Source organism: Hoplias malabaricus, chromosome 14 (assembly GCF_029633855.1).
Source record: "Hoplias malabaricus isolate fHopMal1 chromosome 14, fHopMal1.hap1, whole genome shotgun sequence".
In the NCBI taxonomy this organism is placed as follows: domain Eukaryota; kingdom Metazoa; phylum Chordata; class Actinopteri; order Characiformes; family Erythrinidae; genus Hoplias; species Hoplias malabaricus.
Genome location: NC_089813.1, coordinates 22,385,611 through 22,410,028, shown reverse-complemented (window position 1 = coordinate 22,410,028; position 24,418 = coordinate 22,385,611). Strand labels below are relative to the sequence as shown.

Genomic DNA, 24,418 nt, shown 5'->3' with positions numbered 1-24,418 from the left:
ACTCACCTTGTAACAGACAGCAAAATAGGCTCCGTTATTCTGTCTGATCATACTCCAGTCTATATGAAAATGAAATTGGGCACTCCAACATCTAACAGCAAGACTTGGAAGTTTAACTCTTCTTTGCTTAATAATACAGCATTTTGTTATTATATGAATCAACGTATTTGTTATTTTTGGGAGGATAATAAATATTCTCATCAGTCATCAGCTACCTTTTGGGAGCGGCTAAAGCCACAATCAGAGGTGATATTATTTCCTATGCTTCCTGGATGGGATTATGCCAGGCGGGAGCTAAGCTTAATTTCATAAAAAAAAAAAAAACTGCTCCGTTTTTCAAGGCAAAATTTTTATGAATTTGGCAACAAATCAAGTCGGCTTCTCGCACATCAGTTAAAGAAAGAACAGAGTGAAAAAGAGCTATTACATCCTGATGGTTCTGTTACATATGATCCTTTAGTTATATACAGTTCTTTTCAAAGCTTTTATCAGTGAATTTATAAAATGGAGAACACTGCATCAGAGACCAATATTTTGTCTTTTCTTTATAAACTACCTCTTCCTGGCATATCAGAGGAAGATAGGGCTGATTTAAATGCTATGTTCTCTCTTGAAGAGGTCTTCCAAGAATCACAAGCCATGCATTCTAAAAAAATCCCCCGGTTCTGACGGCTTTCCACAAGACATTTAAAAAAAATTTTGGCCTGAGCTTCAACCAATTTTACTACCTGTTTTTCATGATCTGCTTGAAAATAGTCCAGTACCTGAAAATGTACACAGTATTTGGAAAACGGCAATAATTTGCTTAATTCTGAAAAACGGTAAAACCCCTCAGGACTCACAGCTTCTTACAGCATCTTACAGACCAATAAGTTTGTTAAACCCTGATTTAAAATTGTAAATTTTTAATTGTAAATTGTAAATAAAATTGTAAAATGCAGGTTGGAGAGGGCACTGCCATAGGAAATTAAACCTGACCAAACTGGCTTGACAATGAGGTATGCCTCTGACAATATACGCTAGCTACTAAATATTGTGGACATTTTTAAAACAACTAAACACCCTGCCCTTATTGTATCACTTGACATGGAAAAAGCCTTTGACCGTGTGGAGTGGGCTTTCCTTTTCACCACACTTGAGAAATTTAATTTAATGCCGAGCCCTAAGGGGTATCTGGTTTTGGTGTATGTTTTTTTCTGTATATCATGTGTGTGACTGCAATGTACGGTGCTATTAATGTAATTGATGTTCATGTATTACATGGTGTGTAATATATTGCTTGTTAGTTTCACAGTATAGCAGTATTGATATATCCTACAACTCAACTTGAACATTTCAACAATTATGCTCACCTGTCCTTCATTTGGGTCCAAGTAAACATCTGAAAGAAAGTTAAGCTGTGATTAATCATGTACAATTACATCCTTCAGCTCTGCACCATCAACATGTAAAGTGCCAGACATAAGTCAGAATACACAGCACTGCTGTGTCTGATCCACTCATACCAATGCAACACACACTAATAAACCACCACCATGTCAGTGTCACAGTAGAAGGTCAGCAGAGCTGAGAGAATGAACATTAAGTGTAGAATCAAGGATATGGCCGTAATGTTTTGGCTCATCAGTGTAATTAATAGTGGCAAGAGGACAAATGCAGGGTGGGATAAAAAAAAATGTCAAGACATGGGGTTGAGAGAGACAGAGAAAGTGAGAGAGAGTGAGAGAGAGAGACCTTCTTCATGGTTAGGAACAGGTATTGCTGGAGCATTCCTCCTTGGGGCCCCTTTCTTATCTTTACGGTTCACTTCCGGAACTATAATAAGACAAAATGAAAGTGTGATGGGGAGAGAGAGAGATTGTTGGTATATTTCATATACTTGAAGGTATTTAACAAAGAAAAATTATAATTTATTAACTGAGCAGCTATTATAATTACTTGTGTATGAAATATTATCATTTGAATTTCCTGAAAAGTTAAGGTTTTGAGGGGAAAAAACATCCAATATTTTTTGTCATGTTTGACATTTCTTGGACATTGGACCAGTGAAACAATGACAGCAAAGGATTAGTAATTATGACAATTTCTAAATTTCTTGTCAATATAATTGTGTACTTCACTATTTTAGGAAATTTTTATATTTCAATAGTGTTATGGAAATAAATCATAAATGCTATTAATTATTTTATAAATCTTTTTATAGCTATGAACTATGAATGGCCTAATGAAGGCTGTGAAATATTTCCATGTTTGGCCACATTAATTTTTAAATTGTTTGAACGGGTACTTTGTGAACTATGTTTGTTTATGAAGTCATGCTGTTAATGAATCATTTTGTGTTCTGCACTGATTTTGACATAGTGACATTAGTGGTAACATTACTTTTTTACATTAGTAGCATTCCTTACTTAAACTTACACTGCCAAGTTTGTTATACTTTTGCCTTTTCATATCCATGGGTTTTGCATTGCCACATTCAACCAATTGCAGTTTGAAAATATTCAAATGAAAAAAAAAAGATATTCCAGAAATGTACAAAAAGTTCCAAAGGTTAATTGGCCATACACCAAGCCCTACAATGATGCACATACACTGTCAGAAAAACTGTCACTGTGGTGGTACCCTCACAGGTACATATTCCATACCTTTAATTCTGGAAAAAAAAGTATACCTTATTCAAGTGGTGGACAGTAATGAAGTAAATGTAATTAATTTCTGTACTTAGCTATGTAGTTTTTTGTGTATCTGTACTCTACTGAAGCATTTCAATTTTGGGCAACTTTTTACTTTAACTCCACTATATTTCAAAATGAAATACCTTACTTTGTATTCCACTACGTTATGAAAATCTGCAATTCCTTTTGGTTTATGTGTGGGCAAATCGTAACATGTATGAACAATCTCCTGCCTCGGCACAGCTCTCCTCACAGCACCGTTGCCAGGAGAGGGACGGATACAGTCAGAGTGCTAAAACAAGCCCACCTCAAGTCTCTCTGCCTAAAACCAAGTAATAAGAAAGCCAGACTTTTTATTTTAACTGTTGTGCACATTTGAGAGCATAAGTAAGACTAGTTTCAGTTCTTTAAACCATTATGAATGAACAAAATGATTTGTACCGTTTAGTTAGAGTCATCAGTGACTACTATTCCTTCATTCATGTTTAACAGACAAAAGCTATTTAATATTAAAACAAAGCTTTGGTGCTTCATAATGTCTTTGTTTACATGTGTTTTTATTATGTCATTGTGCTGTACAGAAAATATGGAGAACAGGACTAATTAATGCAGAAATTAAAAAAAGGAGCACAAAGTTTTGTTAGAGTAAAACACGTGAAGTTTAATGTGGCTGTGCACAGCAATATGGTGTTTTATAAATACACTGTTAATGCCACAAAATGTCTTCCCACCAAAGACACACACTCACGTGAAATGAGACAAATTCAGTAGTCCTCCTCTCTCTGTGATAATGCAATAATACATTAAAGTTATTGTACGTACCTCAAGTGTATTATTGCAATTATACCAAAGTTCGCTATCGCGGCTTATTATTAAGTTTTAAGATAAAGAAGACCGTGAAAAATATATATATATTTTTAATCAACCTCCTGCAAGGTAGAATAATTCCATTACATCACACATTTCTTTTGCTCTTTTTATCAAACTCTGGATCTTTAACTTGTGTTTGATGCTTCACGGATTTCTGAACTTTGGTTCTACCTTGCAAACCAGTCCCTGATCACACCAGATTTGTTGGGAAACAAGGCTGCATTATTCAAAGCCGTTGTCTGTCCAAATCAGGATAGAAACAGAGATAAACACATCAAGACAATAAAATGTCATGGTTTAACCATTCTTTACTAAGCTGGTGAATGAGAGCAGCTGAGATAAAAGATGCGTATGGCAAGCCGTTTTAACATTAACAGATTTCATCTGACTATCTTTAATTAAATACTGGGTATCTACAACTAGTAACAATTACAGTTTGACTAGTCAGAATCACAATTTAAGATATCTGCATTTACAATTTGACTAGTTAAAACAGTAATTTAAGAAATCTACATTTATACCATAGATCTGACCCTGCAATGTGATTGGCTGAGAAATGTTCCAGGAGTGCCAATATTACATGATAATGGCAATCAAATTGAATCTCTTCAGGTATCACTCCGCAAAATACATGTAACCTAGCAACAATGCCAGCACTCACAAGACTGTCTGGATTTTTCACCAAACGGTGATCTGGTTCATGTTCCTTTCACGCACATTATTTTTAATAGAGTACAGAGACAAACTTTATGAACAACATGAACTGGTGTAGACATAAGTAAAACACTGGGAGACAGAAACCAACATCTACACACTAGACCAGACAAGGGAGCACTGAAAACAAGGGACTACATAAACACAAGGAACACAGCTGGAAGAGTACGGCAAGCCGTTTTAACATTAAATCACTTTCGTCTGACTGGCTTTAATTAAATACTGGATATACACAACAGAGTGTTGACTAGTAACAATTATATTTTAGCTTGTCAGAATGACAATTTTCTCAGTGGTAAGAACAGTAATTAAAGATATCTAAAGTTATATTTTGACTAGTCCAAATGTATGATGCCCGATGACGTCGGAGAATCCATCATCTGATGAATCATACATCCTGAATTAGTTCAGTTGTTCTCAAATTCTAATTTGACTAGTCAAAAACACATTTTCAGATATCTGAATTGTAGTTACTGCGTATATTAGTACATATATGCGTACATTTGCCGCCACGGTTGCCAGGTGTGTTCATTTTAACTGCAACGCTGAAGTTGGCTTCTAAATTGGATTTCCACCATGAGGAAATGGTGCAGTAATTGCATTCTGTCGCCAGTAGATGGCAACATATGAACATTGCTTCCATACCATGCACAGTTAGCTTATTTTCTTGGACATTATCTCTACAGAAGAAGTAAGCCCAAAAAGGCAACTGAGAAACAAGCTCAAGAAAAGCAACCAAGTACCTTTACTGAAAATGTAAAACCAAAATCCACTATAATATGCAAACCTGGCAACTTTTACATATCACAAACATGTGCTATGTAGGTCAGCTACGTTTTGATTTGTCATAATAATAATAATAATAATAATAAAAATATATCTACAATCACATTCGGACTAGTCAGACTTATCATTTAAGATGTCAGAAATACAAACGTTCTAAATATCTGTAATGTATTTGAAGATATCAGGAATTCTGACTAGTCAAAAATAGAATTTTGGATATCTATAAATTAGTTTTGACTAGTCATTAAGTCATTTAAGTCATTTAAGATATCTAATTGGAATTATGACAAGTCAGAACAAAAGGTAATCCATCCATTATCTGTAACCGCTTATCCAATTTAGGGTCGCGGGGGTCCAGAGCCTACCTGGAATCATTGGGCGCAAGGCGGGAATACACCCTGGAGGGGGCGCCAGTCCTTCACAGGGCAACACAGACACACACACATTCACTCACACACTCACACCTACGGACACTTTCGAGTCGTCAATCCACCTGCAACGTGTGTTTTTGGACTGCGGGAGGAAACCGGAGCACCCGGAGGAAACCCACGCAGACACGGGGAGAACACACCAACTCCTCACAGACAGTCACCCGGAGTGGGAATTGAACCCACAGCCTCCAGGCCCCTGGAGCTGTGTGACTGCGACACTACCTGCTGCACCACCGTGCCACCCCACAAAAGGTAATATATCTCTAATTTAATTTAATTTCAGATATATTGTATTGGAGCTTCCTTTTATCTCTATGGTGAATTTGGCGTCATTTATGCTAGTCACAATGCAATCAAAGATATCTCAAATTGTTATTTCGCCTAGTCAAAATATAATTAGAGAATTGTGTCTAGTGATAAATGAATTGAAGACATCTGTAATATAAATCCAGTCGCACGATTTAATGTTAAAAATTACCTCAACTGGATTTAAATACAATCACAAAAACCACTTGGATATAGCCAGATACCTTTTATTTATGTTCTTTTTTTACAAATCAGAAAGAAAATAACAGCCCACTGTGCCATAACTTTTTCTCTGTTCAAAATAATGTGCTTGAAAAGAAAATGAACTGGATCCCTGTTGGGTGAAAAGGTCCAGGCACAGCTCTGTCTTGTAAACACTGGCATTGTTGCTAGGTTACATGTATTTTGCTGAGTGATACCTGAAGACATGCTGAAGAACCTACTGTTCTTTGGTTCCAGTTGGGAACATATTTTTCTGTTTCACAAACCAGTTTATGTCAATGGAATTGCACCTAATTATTCCAAATTTAGTTCAAACCTGGAATGTGATATACGGCTGAACTGACAAGAGATTGTGTAGTAGTGCCACCCTAAGTTGTTTCTATGAAATATGACTGAACGAACAGTTCCTACTTGTGCATGCGCGTGTCAGCACTGTGAGTCAGTCAGTCAGGAAGTGAAAATGCCTCTTCTAAGACAGCCTGGTATGCAGTGCGCAAAAGTAATAATAATAATAATAATAAATCAATAAATAAATCGAGTATCAGGCTGAAAATATAAAAACGTAGCAAGAAACAGGTGGCTCAGAACTGCAGAAATAGCTCAAATAGGCCTACTTTGCAACTATGAAGACAAAACTGAGAGCATAAAGGATCTCTATGTAATCATTTTTATCTTAAAATTACAGCTTTAAAATGATTACGATGCTTCACTAAACTAATTAATAGGGAGAATAGAGCTTGTGGCATTGCTAATCCTGGCTCAGCACTGCAGAAACTGCACTTTCTCCCCCATGTGTTCCCTCGTTGTTTAACTTTTTATTAATCCTGTGACATCCAAACCAATGTCTGAGGAAATACCTGTCGGTGAATTTGCTGTTGTCTGATGTCTCTGTAGTATGGAGGAGTTCATATTTTTTAGGGTGACTAGATCATAGTGAAAAAAACAAACAGGACACGCCTCGGGGGGTGGGGGTGATGAGCTCTCGCCCCTCGCTGTCGTTGTTTGCTTAGCTGAACCTATGTGTGCTTTTAGGTCCTTTAGACTTTTATTTGCTACACATGGGAAAACATGAGAATTTCTGTTTTATTTCATCCAAGAACTTACATTTACGTTTCGGCATAGCTGCTCGAGATGAGGGTGGGTACATGAGCTTTGCCTGACGTAAACAAGGGCTACTGACGTGCAGACTGACCAATTAAATGTTTACAGAGAAGGTTATAGACCAATAACGGTAGCTCTACAGTCAGACCGTCCAATCAGAAGATTTTAGGCTACTTCACCACTCCCCCTTCTCACTCAAGCGAACCACCCTATACGGCTTTTTGTCACCCTTTACTTTTGTACTTCCTCAGTTTAACGTGATCTATGTTCGTCTGACTGCAGACAAATCACAGTCATTGCGGCCTTCGTTTATGGAAAGGTGTGAGTCAGGCTACGGCATAGAGTTTGATCTGATGTGTGCACTACAGCGTAGGTTCGACACAGAATCATAAATTGGGCTTAACACTCAGGAGTGTTTGGAAGGGAAACACCTTGGGTGTATTTAACAGTTGATATAACATTTATTGTAATTAATCTTTAGCCTTTAACTCAAGTACATGGTTTGTGTACTTTGTCCCCTACTGCCTTATTCTTTTACAGTTCTAAAAAATGTAGTTCTAAAAAGATTTTAAAATTGTGCTGATTTCATATGACCCATTACATCTCCAGGATATATATATATATATATATATATATATATATATATATATATATATAATTTCTTATTTTATTTATTTATTAAATTATTATAGGTAATTTAAATATGAATGTATATGGGAGGATATGCGCAGGTTTTTAAGGCAGACCGTTTACTTATATTAATTACATGCTGAGAATAATAAACAGCCTGGCTAATAAGTATTGTCAGGTGTTGGAAAAAGTGGTCACTCACATTTACCTTCGTTAGGATCAATGTAGAACTCTTCTTGGTCAGGTGGGGGGTTAGATGATCTCTAACACAAAGTAAGCAAAAGAAAGCTAATACCTTTGGACATTACATATTCATATAATTTACATCATAGATTAAAGAAGCAAGAAGAACCACAAAGGTCTCCCTGAATCACACAATGCCACAAACACTTAATTTTCAACCCGGTGTCACACCTACTATATAGTCACATATATAGGAGACTGTAATTTGTGACATAGTCACATATTTTTGACATATTTTCGACAATATCACAATCATAAGTGAATGGGTGATTACCATACAAACACTCATATCAGTGCCCTGTGTTATGTGACAGTAACACGAAAACTCTTCTGCATTAAGGTGTCATTACCATCCATTAATACCACTGTCTTATTTTTATTTACAGAAAATATAACCTTTTTATGTATAATTATTTGCTAAAATATCGAAGCAAATAATGGCTAGGGAAATGTCCTTTTCAGTATTATCCTTTTGAAAATTTGTCAAAATAACGTTAAGTGAAAGAAATATTCTTGATAGAGTTAAAGCTAAAGTAGGACACCAATAATAAGCATTGCTTAGGAGAAATATTATAATAAAATTCTTTATGCCTTTGTTGGAATAAGAATCTATGTTATGTAATTCGCATTGTGCGTTTTATGTAATGACGCCTGTAATGAGAAAGAGTTTTCGTGTTACTGTCACATAGTGTTTCTATGGTAATTACCCATACACTTATAATAGTGATATTTTCACATAAAATGTCGGAAATATGCGACTATGTCACGAATTGCAGTCTCCTAAATATGTGAATATATCATGAGTATGTGTGACACCTGGTTGTAATTTTGGACAGCTAATTATGCTTGAAGAACATTAGCTGCCAATTTTGTTATGCTAGCTCAGAGACACCTGTATTGGCTAGCATACTTTCTGAGTACTGTGGGAAAGGGATGGCCAACCATGAGACTTCATGATGTCAATTATGCTCTCTTAACAGTTGCATCACCACAGCAAATAAGTTTTTATCTTCCATTAGCATTAGAAATTACCATTTTAGGTAGCGTCTTGGCTGGTCTTGGAGGTGGTGCTGCCTGCCTTTGGGGAATAATAGGATGTGGAGCTTTCTCAGGATAGCCTAAATAAATAAAATATCAAAATATCAACACTTCATAAATTAAAACATTTAACACAGTTCTTGAATTCACCAATTGCAAAATTGGTTAAGCAGCATATAAATGGTAGAAAAACGGATGTGTGGGAACTTATTTATTCTCTTATAAATCAGTTTCAGTTTTTCCTTCCCCTGACAATTTTAAGAAAATAATATACTTCTACAGAAAGATATTTGTGAGCAAGAGAAGCTATTACTGCTGGGTTACTCTTTAGCCAACAACATTTAAAATTAACAATTAATTCTTGAGTACGTCAAACACCTCAAATTAATTTAGGATATTGAATATATAGCATCGAAGACACTTTTTAATATTTTAATATTAAAATATTAAAAAGTGATGCATACTACATTTATTTAGATGTTTCATTTAATAGGGAAATCGCAGAGTTTTTATTTTACCTGTTACAACTATACTACTGCCCAGGCTGTTACACTGTAGGTATTTGCAGTTGACAATAGTTTGTAAAATGAGCCCTTGCAATGAAGAATTTCCAAATCTTGAAAAAAAATTTCAAGCCTTCTGTTTTATATAAAACATTTCATCTGTTTCTTAGAATTTATATATTTTTTAAATTAAATTTTCATTCAGTGATCGCACTGATTAGACTGTTTCATTATGCAGTGCTACTTAATAAAGAAATTATTGATTGATTGCAAGGGTTCATATCATTTTTACTTTTAAATATCTCCACCCTTCCATCTCTGCATGGGAACAAAAATAGCTTTTTTAAAGCACTGCATTTATTGACAGTTCACAAAACTCAGTAGTATATTCTTCAAGATATCTCATTGTTTTTTCCTTTTCTAAACTTGAGATTTTCTGATAGTTCTGATTCCTAGGCACTATACCTCATTTTGGTCTACATTTTCAGCATATCTCATGTTTTGAAAAGACAAAATAATATTCAGAATTTCACAGCTTTCAAATCAATGTCTGCTTTCTATTAGTGTGATTGCAGTGTCGTGGAGAAAATATTTTAACCATCCAAATAAATTATTTGTGATTATGTTTTTTTTGTTTTGTGATAGAATTATTACAACAAATAAGTAAATATATACAAATTGTAGTTTTAGTGAATGTTGTAAAAGAACAAATGAAAGATCTTCCAGCATAAATTCCAGGCTTAGGCTACTTAAAATACAAAGCTGTGTATGTCCCCATTGCCTCCAATAACGTAAAATTAAACTGTTTACTTGCTTCTCTAATGTACATCTGAGTGTTGGCTGTAGTTGTACTTAGTGCCTGAGACTGTAAAAGCTAAACAGGTGTTGTGGCATGGTGTGCTACCTGTTGATAACTATCCTACCGCAGCTTTGCACATGCTCAGACCCACAATTTTAAATGTTTTCATGAAATCTCCCATTTCTTTCCCATCCGCTGCATTATACAGTCTAGCTTACTGTTATTTGCTTCAGCATTTCAAAACTGTACATGCTGATACACATTTATAATCAATGATTTATACCTGTAAATACCTTTAATTACCTTATCTTTGCCCTCATAAGGGGATTTAGGCTGTGCATATCTCGTTTATTCTTCAGTTGGGAGCATTTTCTAATATACTTCTCATAGTTTATCCAAATGTCCTACCTTTTATTAAGACGGCTATACTTATAAAAGTACACTATGGTCACACATTTCCACAGGGTAGCAACTCAACAGAACACCAGAGTATAGTGTTACTCTGGCTGTGTTGTAACTGGTAATCTGCATGAAATATTTGTGTAATATCTCCGAAACCTTCTTCTTTTGAAACTGAAACCGTCAGCACTGCCGCTGCTTTGTCAGCTCAGAGAAGGCAGAAAGACAGAAGACAGAGCAGCAGCACTTTTGGTCAGGGACGCAAATGAGTATTCACAGACACATACCCTATGTCCCTGCTTAAGTAGCTCATGAACCACTGAGGATACAGAATGACACAGCTATAATAACTTAAATGCCATAACTGAAGCAGCCATGATTTATCACGATTGACTTGCATGGTCTTGGAGATAAACCTGTCGATCACGATCAACTAGTTGGTGACCACTGGTGTAGCATAATTCATACAGTAGTGTTATTTTATTTATTACACACAATGAACCTACTCCAGGCTCCTGGACTCCATCCTCACGTATGTTTAAGTGTTCCACAATTCAAAACATACAATACAAGCTGATTATATGCTATGTCCAATTTGTAAATACATCTTCTAGTATAGAAAAACATGCAATGAAATGGAAGCCTAAGGTCACCTTGCACAATGCCAAGCCTGGACTATAGGTATAAAGCCAGCACTGACCAGAAAAGCATTGTGAAAGCATTCTTTTTGCATTATTCACTTATAGAGCTATATCAAGTACTTGATGAACTGAAAAATTCACAGAACAGTGCTATATTTCCCAAATGAACATATATATAACATTCTTAGAACATATATTAGTGGTAGACTGAACATCACACTGAACACACTCTCTCATGGTTAAGAAGACCTTAAGATGTTTTTGGGAGACTGGGCCCAGTTCAAATATCTAATTTAAAGCTTTCAAGAACAGTAGAAGCTGTTGCTAAACAGCTTAAATTTGAAATGTAGCTGCATATAGTAACTTTGCTGAAATTACAATAAGAAGATTATAAAACATCAAAAAATCACAGTTGCAATTTAGCAATTTTCCTCCCACAGTCCAAAAACACACGTTGCAGGTGGATTGGCGACTCAAAAGTGTCCATAGGTGTGAATGTGTGTGTGTGTGTCTGTGTCTGTGTCTGTGTTGCCCTGTGAAGGACTGGCGCGCCCCCTCCAGGGTGTATTCCTGCCTTGCGCCCAATGATTCCAGGTGGGCTCTGGAACCACCGCGACCCTGAATTGGATAAGCGGTTACAGATAATGAATGAATTTTGCATATAAAAAATAATTAGAAATATGCCTGATCAAAACAAAAACATGATTTTGCACTCAACGAATTCCTGAAAACCTACCTGGAATCATTGGGCACAAGGCAGGATTACACCCTGGAGGGGGTGCCACCCCAGTCCTGGGGTGCCAGGAACACACACACATTCACTTACACACTTACACCTACAGACACTTTTTGAGCCTACCAAACTACCAACGTGTGTTTTTGGACTGTGTGAGGAAACCGGAGCACACGGAGGAAACTCAGGCGGACACAGGGAGAACACACCAACTCCTCACAGACAGTCTCCTGGAGCGGGACTTGATTCCACAACTTCCAGGTCCCTGGAGCTGTGTGACTGCGACACTACCTGCTGCACCACCGTGCTGCCCAAACAGTTTACAATGGAACTAAATTAAAATAAATGAATAAAAACTATTCTTGGTTTTGTGAGGGTTGGCAAGAGAGTTTAAAGTACCAAGGTAAACATTCTCCTCCACTGGCGGACGTTGGAGTTTGATAGTGGGTCGCTCACAAGGTGGAAGTTCATATGTATCACCATCTTCCTCACCCTGCATGAAAACACAAACACAGACACTACCTTGGTTAAGACCCTAAGGAAATACTTTGATATATAGACAACATTTGGCAAGGGGGGCATTGAGGTTATGAATTCCATTTTTTGCATCCACTGATGCTATAACTGATAACATTAAACAATATGATTTTGTTCATAATGCTTTTCTCCCAGTGTAGAACTAAATGTAGACATTAAAAAGGCTAAGATTCTCAAAGCTTATGGAAAAGAGTAGAATTTGTGAACTCTCATGCTTGTTTAATTATGGAAGATGATCAAAAAAAGAAGTAAAGTACAGTTTGGTTTACATACATAAAAGCATGTCAAGAGACTTTTTTAAATAATTGAAGTGCGTGTGATTCTGCAGCTATTTATTTAAATGCTTTTGCCTAGAGGAAGGAACTATATGTGTGAATGCAAATGTCTGAACCATTTGTGACGGATGGTTCAAATATTACCCAGACATTATCCTGCCAGCCGCATATAACAAAATCTGGGCAGTATCTAAGCGAGTCCATGTGTGAACAGAGAATGAGATATAAATGTGTTATAGGTACATGGAGAATAGGACATGTGAGTGGGGTGCTGTGTTGTATTATTGCAGATGCTGGTGTTGTATTAAGTAAAGTTCACATGGAACTGGTTGCACTAGGCATATATTAACGTTGCCAGTGGGGCTAGGTACAGCCTTAGTCATCAGAGAGGCCAGTGTGGCTTTACGGTTAAGCGTATGGTAGGGCTGTAAAGCTAGCGAATGGGGGTTCCAGGAGATTAGAGGTCTTGTGTGACTTGCATGTCCCACCACAGCAGACCTTGCAGCATGGAATTAAATTTTATTGTCATTCGAGGGAGCGGGCAGTTTATCAGTGCAGTGACCGTGGGATCAGAAAATATTTATAAAAAAAAAAGTATTATTGTCTAAAAAGCAAATAATCACACAATAAGTACCATGCACCATCCACATAAAGAAAACAGATAAATAATCAATAATTAATCTCATTCTATCTGTGAACCAAACAATCACATGGACACCACAAGAATTGTGCATTACTGTGCTGCAGAAATGGCAGAGCCTAGATGATCAGTTGGCCTTTCGTGTGTGTGTGTGTGTGATGGGTATGTGTGTTTGCGCACATTGGTGCAGCCTGTGTTTACGTGTGTGTGTGTTAGTGTGTGCCCATGCTCATATGCCTGCGTCTCCATGTCACATATGTGAGGGAATTCGAAGTCCATGATGTTTTTATCCCCCAGTCTCTATGGGGGAACTGTACTATATTATTAGAGAAGAACAGATTTTTTTTTTTTTGTGCAATATGTGGGTTAGCATTTAAATGGTCAAAGACAGATGATTACAGGAATGTCATTGTTACATGTAGAAAAGGAGTGGGGTGGGCACTTTGTAAAGCTCTAATAGATAGGCATAAGATATTTTACATCTTATCCTGTGTTTAATTTAAATCATGCTGTGCTTCCTGAATACACTACACAGGCACCACTCCATGCCTAAACCACCAGCTATACAAGCATTAAAGGGCAATTTTTGGACATTTTCTGGACTTCATATGTGACAAAAAATTAAAATCAAGTGGAGTTGAGGAGTTGATTCCATCAACTAGCAGTAGGTGTCAAGAGTTGGGATAAAATCTAAAAATGAAAGTCACAAAGTGTAACCTTAGTAAAGCACATGAAGCTATAATAAAAAAGAGGTACTTCATGGCATTAAATATGGTGTGACCTTAATCAAGACTGGTATCATGTAAGCCATTTACTACATTTGCAGTACAGGAAAATGTTAATGAACGAATGTACCATTCAACTAAACTGGGAAAGAAACTACTTTATGGTGAAAGATACCTCACACTTGACTTAGTAAAATATAGATTATTTTATTTTGCCATGTATATTATACACTAATATTGTTGTTTTCCAAAGAAAAACACATGTATCTCTTTTTTTGTTAAATTTTAGATTTCCACGACACAGAAGAAGATGTCCTTCACATTGTGTGAAAATTTCGTGATGTATAGACAATCAGATATACTCCAAAATAAATAATATGGAATAAAATAATTTCTAAATTTTTTACATTTACTTCCACTGAAATTTAAGAAGATTTTCTTTCCTTCTCCTGTATAGTTGCTGTTTTGTGGATACATCTTTTGCACTGGACAGCAACTGTTTGCAAATATGACTTGCCCCCACCTCCATTCCACCCTGCCCACACCACAAAACAGAAATATCGCTCATACTTTGGTTTGTTCTTTTAAAAAGAAAAGTTGGCAAGATTACTTTTAAGTCTTTTATACCAACCAGTTTCAGAGGTGTTCAGAATATTCTGGTGGTACAATAAATATCAGTACAACACGACAGAATCACTGACATTATCATAAGCATGTCATTCAATTATAAGTTTCTATAAGGGAAGTGAGAGGTGGCAGCAGTTAATGGCTTGCTTCATAAACAAGAAGTGAGATAGATACTTTCCTTTTCACAAGTAGACTACGTGTTACAGCATCTTTCAGTTTGACTTGACTTAGTGACTTATTGAGAGAATATACACTTATTTTAGATTTTATTAACAGAAACATAAATTCTAGCTGAATTTGACTTGTCTTTACTGCAATCAGGATCACTTTCAGATTATGTAATATTTAATGCATAATTCTAATCTTCCAATTGTTAATTAAAATATATATTCACTATTTGACCCATATATTATTGTAATTTTGACAAATCTTTACTGCAGTTATAACTTAATAATATGTGCCAGGAAGTATACTTACTCTGTGTTTAGTGCTGCTGCTATGCTTGGCTATTTGTGTTAAACTTGTGCCTTGCATGTAATGTTGTTTTATTTGATCTATTAAAAGGCAATTTACTTATATTGAGATCCAGATTTTAATAAATCATCTAAATTATCTTTAAAGAATTAGAGGTAGCTATAAAACTTTGACTGATGCACGAGATCTGACTCTCCTGGCATAATTAAATGTTTAAATAAACATGTCCAGTTATTATGTTTAGAAGGAAGCACTACATCCAAAAAGTGTTTAAAAACACAGCACCAAATACTGAGAACATACTATAACAACAAGAGAGCACATTGACTTGTACATCTGTGTGACCACTTGACTTACAAATTCTTCCTCTGACCAACCATATGTGGCACTGGTATCTAAAAAATGAACAAACAAAGAGTGAGTGCCAGCAACAGAGTAGCAAGGACACAAACACATACTTTGTTCCACTATACATGTTAGGATTTTCCACTGACATGACAAATGTAGTTAATTACCACGACAGCTACACATAACCCTAACACAAACCATCACCTCAGTAACAGAAAGGAAAAACTTTTGCCCTTTAGGATGAACTAAATTGGTTAATATTAGCCGGAACTAATGGTTCAACATTAATACTTTGCCTTGCCAACGGCCTTGAGGCTGATTGCAGTCAAATTTTCACAGAACTGTCCCACTATCTATTATTAATCTTTCCAGAGTAGTAGGGCTTGAGAAACCTTCAGAACAATTTAACACAGTTATTTAACACAGTCCATTGCTGCATCAAGGAGTGTTAACTGAAAATTTTATGCAAAGATAAAGCCATGCATCTATTTTTTGCAGAAAGACCATCTATTTTCTGGGCCCAACCTTCTCTCATTCATTCATTGTCTGTAACCGCTTATCCAATTCAGGGTCGAGGTGGGTCCGGAGCCTACCCGGAATCATTGGGGTGCAAGGCAGGAACAGACCCTGGAGGGGGCAACCTTATCTCAGATGATCTCAAAAACAGTGGAAATGTGTGCTGTGCTAGTTTTCCAGACATCACGTTCTCTGTACCAAATGGGATCATAGAGAGAAATACACTACCATAAAGTTTTTTCTTGGAAAGTTCATGGTTATTTCAGCAAGACAATGCGATGGCTTGTTCTGCACATGCTACAACAGCATGGCTTTGTTGACTTTGTTGAGTTAATGTGGTTGACTGGCTTGCCTGCTGGTGAGATCACTCTCCTGTGGAAGAGGATCAGACAACTGTGACCACAGACTGCTCGGCGGCTTAAGTCTGGCGTCAAACAAGTACGGGCAAAAATTTCATTTGCAATTAAACAATTTGTATCCTCAGTTCCTAAATCATAAAAATTGTCATTAAAACAGAAGTTGATGTAATACAATGGCAAACATGCATCAATCCCAACTTATCTGTCTGTGCTGCAGGCATTAAATAAAAAAAAAACTGTTTAAATACAGGGCAGCACCGTGGCGCAGCAGGGAGTGTTGCAGTCACACAGCTCCAGGGGCCTGGAGGCTGTGGGTTTGATTCCCGCTCCGGGTGACTGTCTGTGAGGAGTTGGTGTGTTCTCCCAGTGTCCGCGTGGGTTTCCTCCGGGTGCTCCGGAGGTTTCCTCCCTCAGTCCAAAAACGCACGTTGATAGGTGGATTGGCGACTCAAAAGTGTCCGTAGGTGTGAGTGTCTGAGTGAATGTGTATGTTGCCCTGTGAAGGACTGGCGCCCCCTCCAGGGTGTATTCCCGCTTTGCGCCCAATGATTCCAGGTAGGCTCTGGACCCACCACGACCTTGAACTGGATAAGCGGTTACAGATAATGAATGAATGAATGAATGAATGAATGATGTTTATATACAACATGCAAACCAGTTAGTGTAAAAACTGGAAATATTTATATGTTGTACTTTTGTCAGTTAAAGTCAAAAGTTTAAGAGGACTAACACATTTCTGATACTTGTTCTATGGAATTATATTTAAAAAATACATTTAAAAACAAAATTTTTCCAGAAACAGGATTTGTATTTCAAATACAAACAAACAAACAAATTTTAAAAATGTTTAGATGCTGCATAATCAAATAATTTCCACATAAAATAGGTCCAGATATCTTTGCAGAATTCTACTGGAACAGACAAAATATTTCTTGCTCCCTGTTAATTAAATCCATTTATTCCAAGATTCTGTTTTGGGAGCATGATTGTAAGATAGCATGAACAGCACATTATAATGACAAGTAATTTGAGAAAGTGGAGTTATAAATTAATAAAATAAAATCTATTCATGAGAGAAGGGTGGCTTCTTTTTTGGCAGCAAGGCATTTCCTGCTGTGTAGAAATAGTTGGCAATTTTATTTTGGTCATTAATGCAGCAAACAAATGGTTGAATATTGCCATTCCTCAAAAGGGTAATTACAAAGTCTTAGCCTTTGAGCATGTGTGCTTTAACAATGGGACATAAATAATTATAGGCAAACATACTGCGCAGTCCTGTGCATTCATTGTAAAAAGCCAACAGGTTTATACTAAACTAACATTTAACAAAATTCCTGAAAATTTGTTAGTAGTCTGAGTTCTGTGGTTGAAAAATAACTATCCCATGGTCAATCCTACTTGTAAATGTATTTGTTCGCTTACTGTCAGTTCATAAAATATATATTATCATTACAACACCATTTTTAAAATTTTATAAAATTATATACACAGTTAAGAATTTACCTATTCTTTTGGGTGGGGCTGGAGGGGCACTGTGTCTGTAAAATCAAAGAAAGCAAAAGTAAGAATAACATTTAAAAAGAGAGATATATATTAGGTACTATAATCTGTCATTTCTGTGTGGTGTGTATGTGGTTTTCACTTTTTATTGTATGTATTAATAGTGTCTAAACCTATAAAGCAATGTGTCAATACTTACTTTTTCAACTTTTCAAAAAAACTCTGAAAGAAAGCATGAGAAGTAGCATATGAAAAATATTTTATAATGAATACCATTAGCACAACAACAATGAACAACAGCAAATATCATTAAAATGACAGAGATTTTATAGATTAAGTTAAGAATATTGGTAATCCTCAGACAAGACAGATCTGTATATTTAGCCTATTAGAATATACTCATTATATAATGTAATTTTATTAGACAAAGACCTCTTATTAAAAAAAAAACCTTCAAATAGTTTGAGCATGATAACTTACTTTTAAATGCATATATTAAGTACAATTATCTAATTTAATCTAAATCTAGCTTGTTTTATAACTTCATACTATTCTAAAAGAAGAAAAAACTTTTGTTTTTTCTTCTAATTTATTCAGTTTATTCTGTAATTTCAGTGTCGGCTTAACTGTCAGTGTAGGAAAGTATGCAATTTATAGAGAAAGACCATCATTTGAATATAATTTTTGCAAAAGCTGAACATTAAGGAGTTATTCACTCATGGATATCTCATTCAGTATTTTTCAGTTGCACAGACAATGGTTTTCTCCTGCATTATTTGGGCCTTTCTAACTTGTTTGCAAACTTCAGTATTTGAAGCTCCATGAGCATCAGGGCATCATGAAAGCCATCAGCTGATCTCTATATTTCCCTTTTCTCACACACACACACACACACACACACACACACACACACACACACACACACACAGATCTCAACATTTGCACTTAACATACATGGCAATATTACATATTTTGAAATGCCTTTGAGTATTACAATGTTATGCTTTTACCATGCTGCTCATCTTCACATAAGGGCACACATGCCAGGTTTTTGAGAGTTTGTGAAGCAGGCTTGTTTCCACAGCACTATTTCCTTGTTCAAGGAGTTAGAGTTTATGCAAAAGAGTTCTGAGCAGGAAGAATGGAACAGATATGGGGAATGCAGCTTCTGACTGTGTAAAATTCACTACTTAATTCTGGTGAACTCAAACATATTATCATACATTTATTTTTCAATATGACAGAGATGCCCTCCTACTGCCCATTTTTCCCCTCATGTAGATGTTTCATATTTAATAACGTAAAACCACGTTTTTGTGGGGCTGAAACAGATTGATAGAATTTGAATTAATTTTAATGGGGAAATTTAATTTGATATATGAGCAAATTGCGTAACGAACTCGGTCACAGAACTAAATATAATTGTAAGATAAGGTTTTACTCTATATGCTATATTTAGTGGCAGAAACACCTGTGGTGTTCAGGTTACAAAGCAGAAGTAATCTGAACAGGCTGAAACAAAAAAAAGGTTTTTTTTTAAGGAACACACACTAACTTATGACACAAAATGGTAGGTGCTTCAAAGTACTGAGAGGAGAAAAATAGCATAATAATTTCCATAGCCTAAAATTTTATATCACTGTGGAGTCCCTGTGAATGATATTACATTTTACAGGAAATGGAAGCATCTGCACCAGACATGTGGTTCTTTATCAGATAAGGAGGATTTGGAGCACTCAACAAAGTACAGATGAACACAATGAAAACTGCAGTTTATCAACAAAAAAGATCAGTTAACCAAAAGGTCAGGATATTTCTAAAACAAAACTTACACTAAAGTCAGAAATCTCTCTAGTAACATTCAACACATATTTCCCTTTGCGCTTAGTATCACCATGCCTGCTGTGTTCTGGTAAGTATACCACGCAAAACCAATTCTTGGGAACTAAACATTACAAAATTATAAGACATTTTTTATGAGATTTGCCAAAAAGATATGCCAAAAATGTAAATGTGGTAGATTTTATGATCTTCAGCTCTAACAATGAACTCAAAATGAATGCATCAGTGGTTGTATATCTAAAGTAAATGTGCAGTTCAAATTGAGACTTAAAATGTAATCATAGCTGAGCATAACTATACCAAAGAATCCAAAGTCGAAGAGTTAATAACATCTCTGAAGTGAAAGCATTAAACCCTATATAAATAAAGGTAGTATAATAGTTTATAAATTAAAGAAGTGTATATTACCATGGTCATTGTCCTCTTGAGCTCATCAGGAACTTCTGCTCTGTGGCTCAGATGCAAATATACGACTGTATGAGGGTAGTCAGAAGCCGGAGTGATATACACGTGTGTGTATGTGTGTGTGTGTCAGTGTGCGACAGCGATTTGCATGGCTACCGTGTGAGCAACCGTTTGCATGTCAGTTCGGTTATCGGTCGGAAGGCGCGTGACAGCGGCAACACAAACAAAACGCTTTTTGTTCCTTATCCCGGTGATATATTGGCATTATTGTCTCTCTTACGTTCTGAGGTATAAAAAATTGTTATTAAAAATATACGTTTACTGTTTTCGCGAATTTTATCTAAAAACATTCAGTCAGTAACAAAACTACACGAGTGTTTCTAAACTATACTTGTTGGAGATACACAGAAGAGGGGGAAGAAAAAAAGCCTGTTGCACTAAATTATGATTTAAATGAATAAATAACCAGACATTTTCAAATATTTAATATTTTTTAAAAGAAATATTTAAATAAATAATGATTTAACATAAAAGTTGGCGTAACTCTGCCATGGTTGAGAAATAAAGAAATTAACACTACAAATATTTAATTGCACTTCCATTTGCCAAACCCACATTCCTTTCTCTAAAAACTTAGGATGTACAAGAAATACGAGAGAATTATGCAGATATTTTCTGCAGTTCCTTATTTAATTAGGAATCTCGAATCTAGAATTGGCATTCGCATGAGAAGTTTGGAGGTTATTCATTCATTCATTATCTGTAACTGCTTATCCAGTTCAGGGTCGTGGTGGGTCCAGAGCCTACCTGGAATGCAAGGCGGGAATACACCCTGGAGGGGGCGCCAGTCCTTCACAGGGCAACACACATTCACACCTACGGACACTTTTGAGTCGCTAATCTACCTACCAACCTGTGTTTTTGGAGGAAACCAGAGTAACCGGAGGAAACCCATGCGGACATGGGGAAAACACAGCAAACTCCTCACCGACAGTCACCCTGGAACTGTGTGACTGCTACACTACCTGCTGCGCCACCGTGCCGCCCGAGTTTGGAGGTTAGATTCTCTTAATATTATAGTTTGTGGGCAGGGAATGTCAGACTGTTTTAGTGGTGTAATATGTACGTTTGGTAGGTAAAGTGGCTATATAATCTATGTAATCTATTTAATCCCTCATTACCCTGTCTGGAGTTTGGGTTTAACCCCTAACTGGCAGCTGGCAGCAAGGAGCAGGCAGTGGCAGTAGGAAAAAGTAGTCAGTAGAGGATGGATGGCGCCTCCAGTGACAACGAAGCGGCGCCTGGCGGCTGAAAAATGCACATGCACATGATTAAGTTGAACTACCACTTCTTTTCTTTTTGTCTTTTGATGGAGGCATTACAGGTCAAATATTTCAAAGCATTCTCTACATCTTAATATAAAAAACAGTCTATTGATTCATTCAAATTTATTCAGTCATATTGATTATAGTCCTGATATCACATTAGGTCTCTTTTCTGTTACATAGTTTAACCAAATGCTCCAGTGTTTTTAATAATGAATCCATTATTACATTAACTGAAAATGTGATATTTTCCATTATGTAACTCTCTTTGGTTATATCTATCCAATCATCTACAGTTGGTACTTCTGGTTGTAACCGCTTCCTAGTCAATGCCATTTTGCACAGCCCTTAATTATTTATCTATTTGTCCATTGTCCAAGTGAATTTAACCCAAGTAGAGTAACATATAGCAGCGGCTATATGTGCTGTCTGCTGAGGTGTAATATAAAATCTGATCAAATTCTTTCCGTTTTATAGACTTGGTAATTTTACACTGAGAACACCATATAGCCATTCATTCTTCATCTGTAATTTCCATTGTTTCCCCCTTTCCCATTTTTCTTTTACATATTCTGTTGAGTGTGTATTCATACTTAAGTGTTTTATAAATCTTAGAAATAACTTTATAACACGAATCGTCTTCAGATGTTTATGCTTTAATTTATAATTCTACTAATTCAATCTGTATATATTCCCACAAACATTTTTTACTTTCTGGTCAAAGTAATTTCTAATTTGAAGATAAGAAAAGTCTCTCTCTAAAAGAACATATTCTTTTAATGTTTGGAAACTCATAATTTCTTTCTCTACTATGACATGCCTAGCTGTTATTCCCTTTGTCACACATTATAAATCTTTTATTATACTATTATATTTATTATTATACTATTTATACAATTAATCTTTTATATATTTGGTAAACATTTGGAATAATTCCCCATTTCAAATTTTTTTTACTTTTATTATAGTTTTCCACACATTCAATGTGGATTTAACCCATGGATTATTCATTTCATCTTAAACTACCACTTCTCAATGTAATTGTGCCTCTGTCTCAGTCTTTCTGGAACATTCTCTGACTTTCAACAATGTATTTTTTCCTCACACTGTATTTTTTATTATATTTTTTTCTTTAAAATTTGCTTATATTTGATTTTAAGTTTTTGATTACACTATTTAATTCAATTGCAAATAATTAGCTAATGAATGTAAAACATAAAATGTTCTCTTGATAACTTAATATTATAAGTTTAGTTAATTTATAATGTTGTCAACAGAGTTAATTTTCCCAAACTTAAAATTGCATACTTTTTAAAAATAGTTTTGTTAATAAACAATATAAAATATATTCTCAATTGATTTTACTATGGTGGAGTTCACTTTTTGCACGCATGTCTTGTGGTGTTTGCCTGTAGTATAATTTCCTAACATGCCAAAATACAGTGCGTTATCCCCACGCTAAGTGTTTGAAATGGACAGGGCTCCTTGTAATATAAGGATGGGCTGGTAGAAATGGTTGGGCAATTGCTACTCTGGGATTCAGCAGTACCGGAACTGCACAATGTAACTTCCGAAGGATGGAACCACCCTTCTCTTCTACTCTTATACGGTCAAGCCTTCCATTTGGAAAAGCCCCCTCACTGTTTCGGAGGAACTGCGTATTTTAAACATTATGGTAAAGCTGTGTATGTAAACTAATTTCAAAAGAATAATCAACACAACTTTAAAATCTACAATTATAATGTTTCCTAATTAAATAAAGTATAAGTATAAACTTAATTATACAATATGTTTTGTTGTAATATTTGCTTTGAATGTTTAAATAGCTTTTTTTTTTTTTTTCTTTTTTGAGAAATTATACATTATGCCCAAATTACAGTTGACATTTTAGTTAGCTAAAAATAATATTCAGTGATTGTTACAAAAACACACATCTATAGGTTTGTAATTTCAGGGGTTTTCTTTTTTATTATAAAATGAGGTTCAGACAAAAGATATAAAAAGTCATGTCAGGATTGTGATAATTTTGTGAAATAAAGCCTGCTCTTACACTTGTTGCTGTTCCTTTAAACTCATGGTTTGCTTGGTGATGCACCTCAGTCCAGCACTGCCCGTCAGTGTCTTGCTGGACATTCCCACCAGTGACATATCCCCTGCTGCACGGGCGACGCTGATCGATTATATCACTTTCAGTGTGCACACACAATAATGGTGGACACAGGTTTAGCTGTCTCCATTTTACCAATGGCAGTATACAAGCAGTTTTTCTTACATGCACCAAAGTTTAGCCTGTTTAGCTTTGGGGGTAATGTCAATAGTAGTGTCAATGGGTGTTCGAAGGCCAATGTAATATTAGGTGACCGTATTACTTTAGCTGAACTATATATTGTGCAGCAGGGATCTGCAGGGCTTGGAAGGGATTTATTTTCAGTGTTGCAGTTACAGATACTTAATGACATTGTCAGTTATGCTGCATGCAACCACTCAATGTCCACGGTGGTAACTACAAAAAAAAACTGCTCTTGGCTGTGCTAAAGGCTTCATTCATCAAGTGAAAACCAGGCCAGAGGTCCAGCCTTCATTCTGAAGGGTCAGGCAGGAGTGCAATGTCACCTGGATGATATAATAGTTTCATGGGTGACAGGAGGAGCACAATAAGAATCTGAAGTCGCTGCTGCAGCACATAGACAAGGCAGGACTCAGACTTGACAAGTGTCGTATCAGGCAACCTGAATTGTCCTTCCTTGGGCACAC

The 24,418-nt window shown here is 36.0% G+C and overlaps 1 protein-coding gene across 2 annotated transcripts in view; it reads right to left on the bottom strand.

Moving 5' to 3' along the window:
• si:dkeyp-117b11.1 (B-cell linker protein) overlaps window positions 1–20,596 on the bottom strand; it is a 44,124-nt gene extending 23,528 nt beyond the window's left edge. The window contains exons 1-9 of one of the 2 annotated variants that reach the window (XM_066643994.1): window positions 20,343–20,596; window positions 18,292–18,314; window positions 18,096–18,130; window positions 15,727–15,764; window positions 12,491–12,584; window positions 9,011–9,096; window positions 7,938–7,998; window positions 1,735–1,815; window positions 1,353–1,381 (exon numbers count right to left, since the gene is read on the bottom strand). In XM_066643994.1, coding sequence (XP_066500091.1) covers window positions 1,353–1,381; window positions 1,735–1,815; window positions 7,938–7,998; window positions 9,011–9,096; window positions 12,491–12,584; window positions 15,727–15,764; window positions 18,096–18,130; window positions 18,292–18,314; window positions 20,343–20,351 — 456 coding nt within the window. In that variant the 5' untranslated portion in view covers window positions 20,352–20,596. The remainder of the gene's footprint in view (window positions 1–1,352; window positions 1,382–1,734; window positions 1,816–7,937; window positions 7,999–9,010; window positions 9,097–12,490; window positions 12,585–15,726; window positions 15,765–18,095; window positions 18,131–18,291; window positions 18,315–20,342) is intronic. The other variant, XM_066643995.1, reaches the window with a different exon arrangement.
• Between the last annotated feature and the right edge of the window lie 3,822 nt (window positions 20,597–24,418).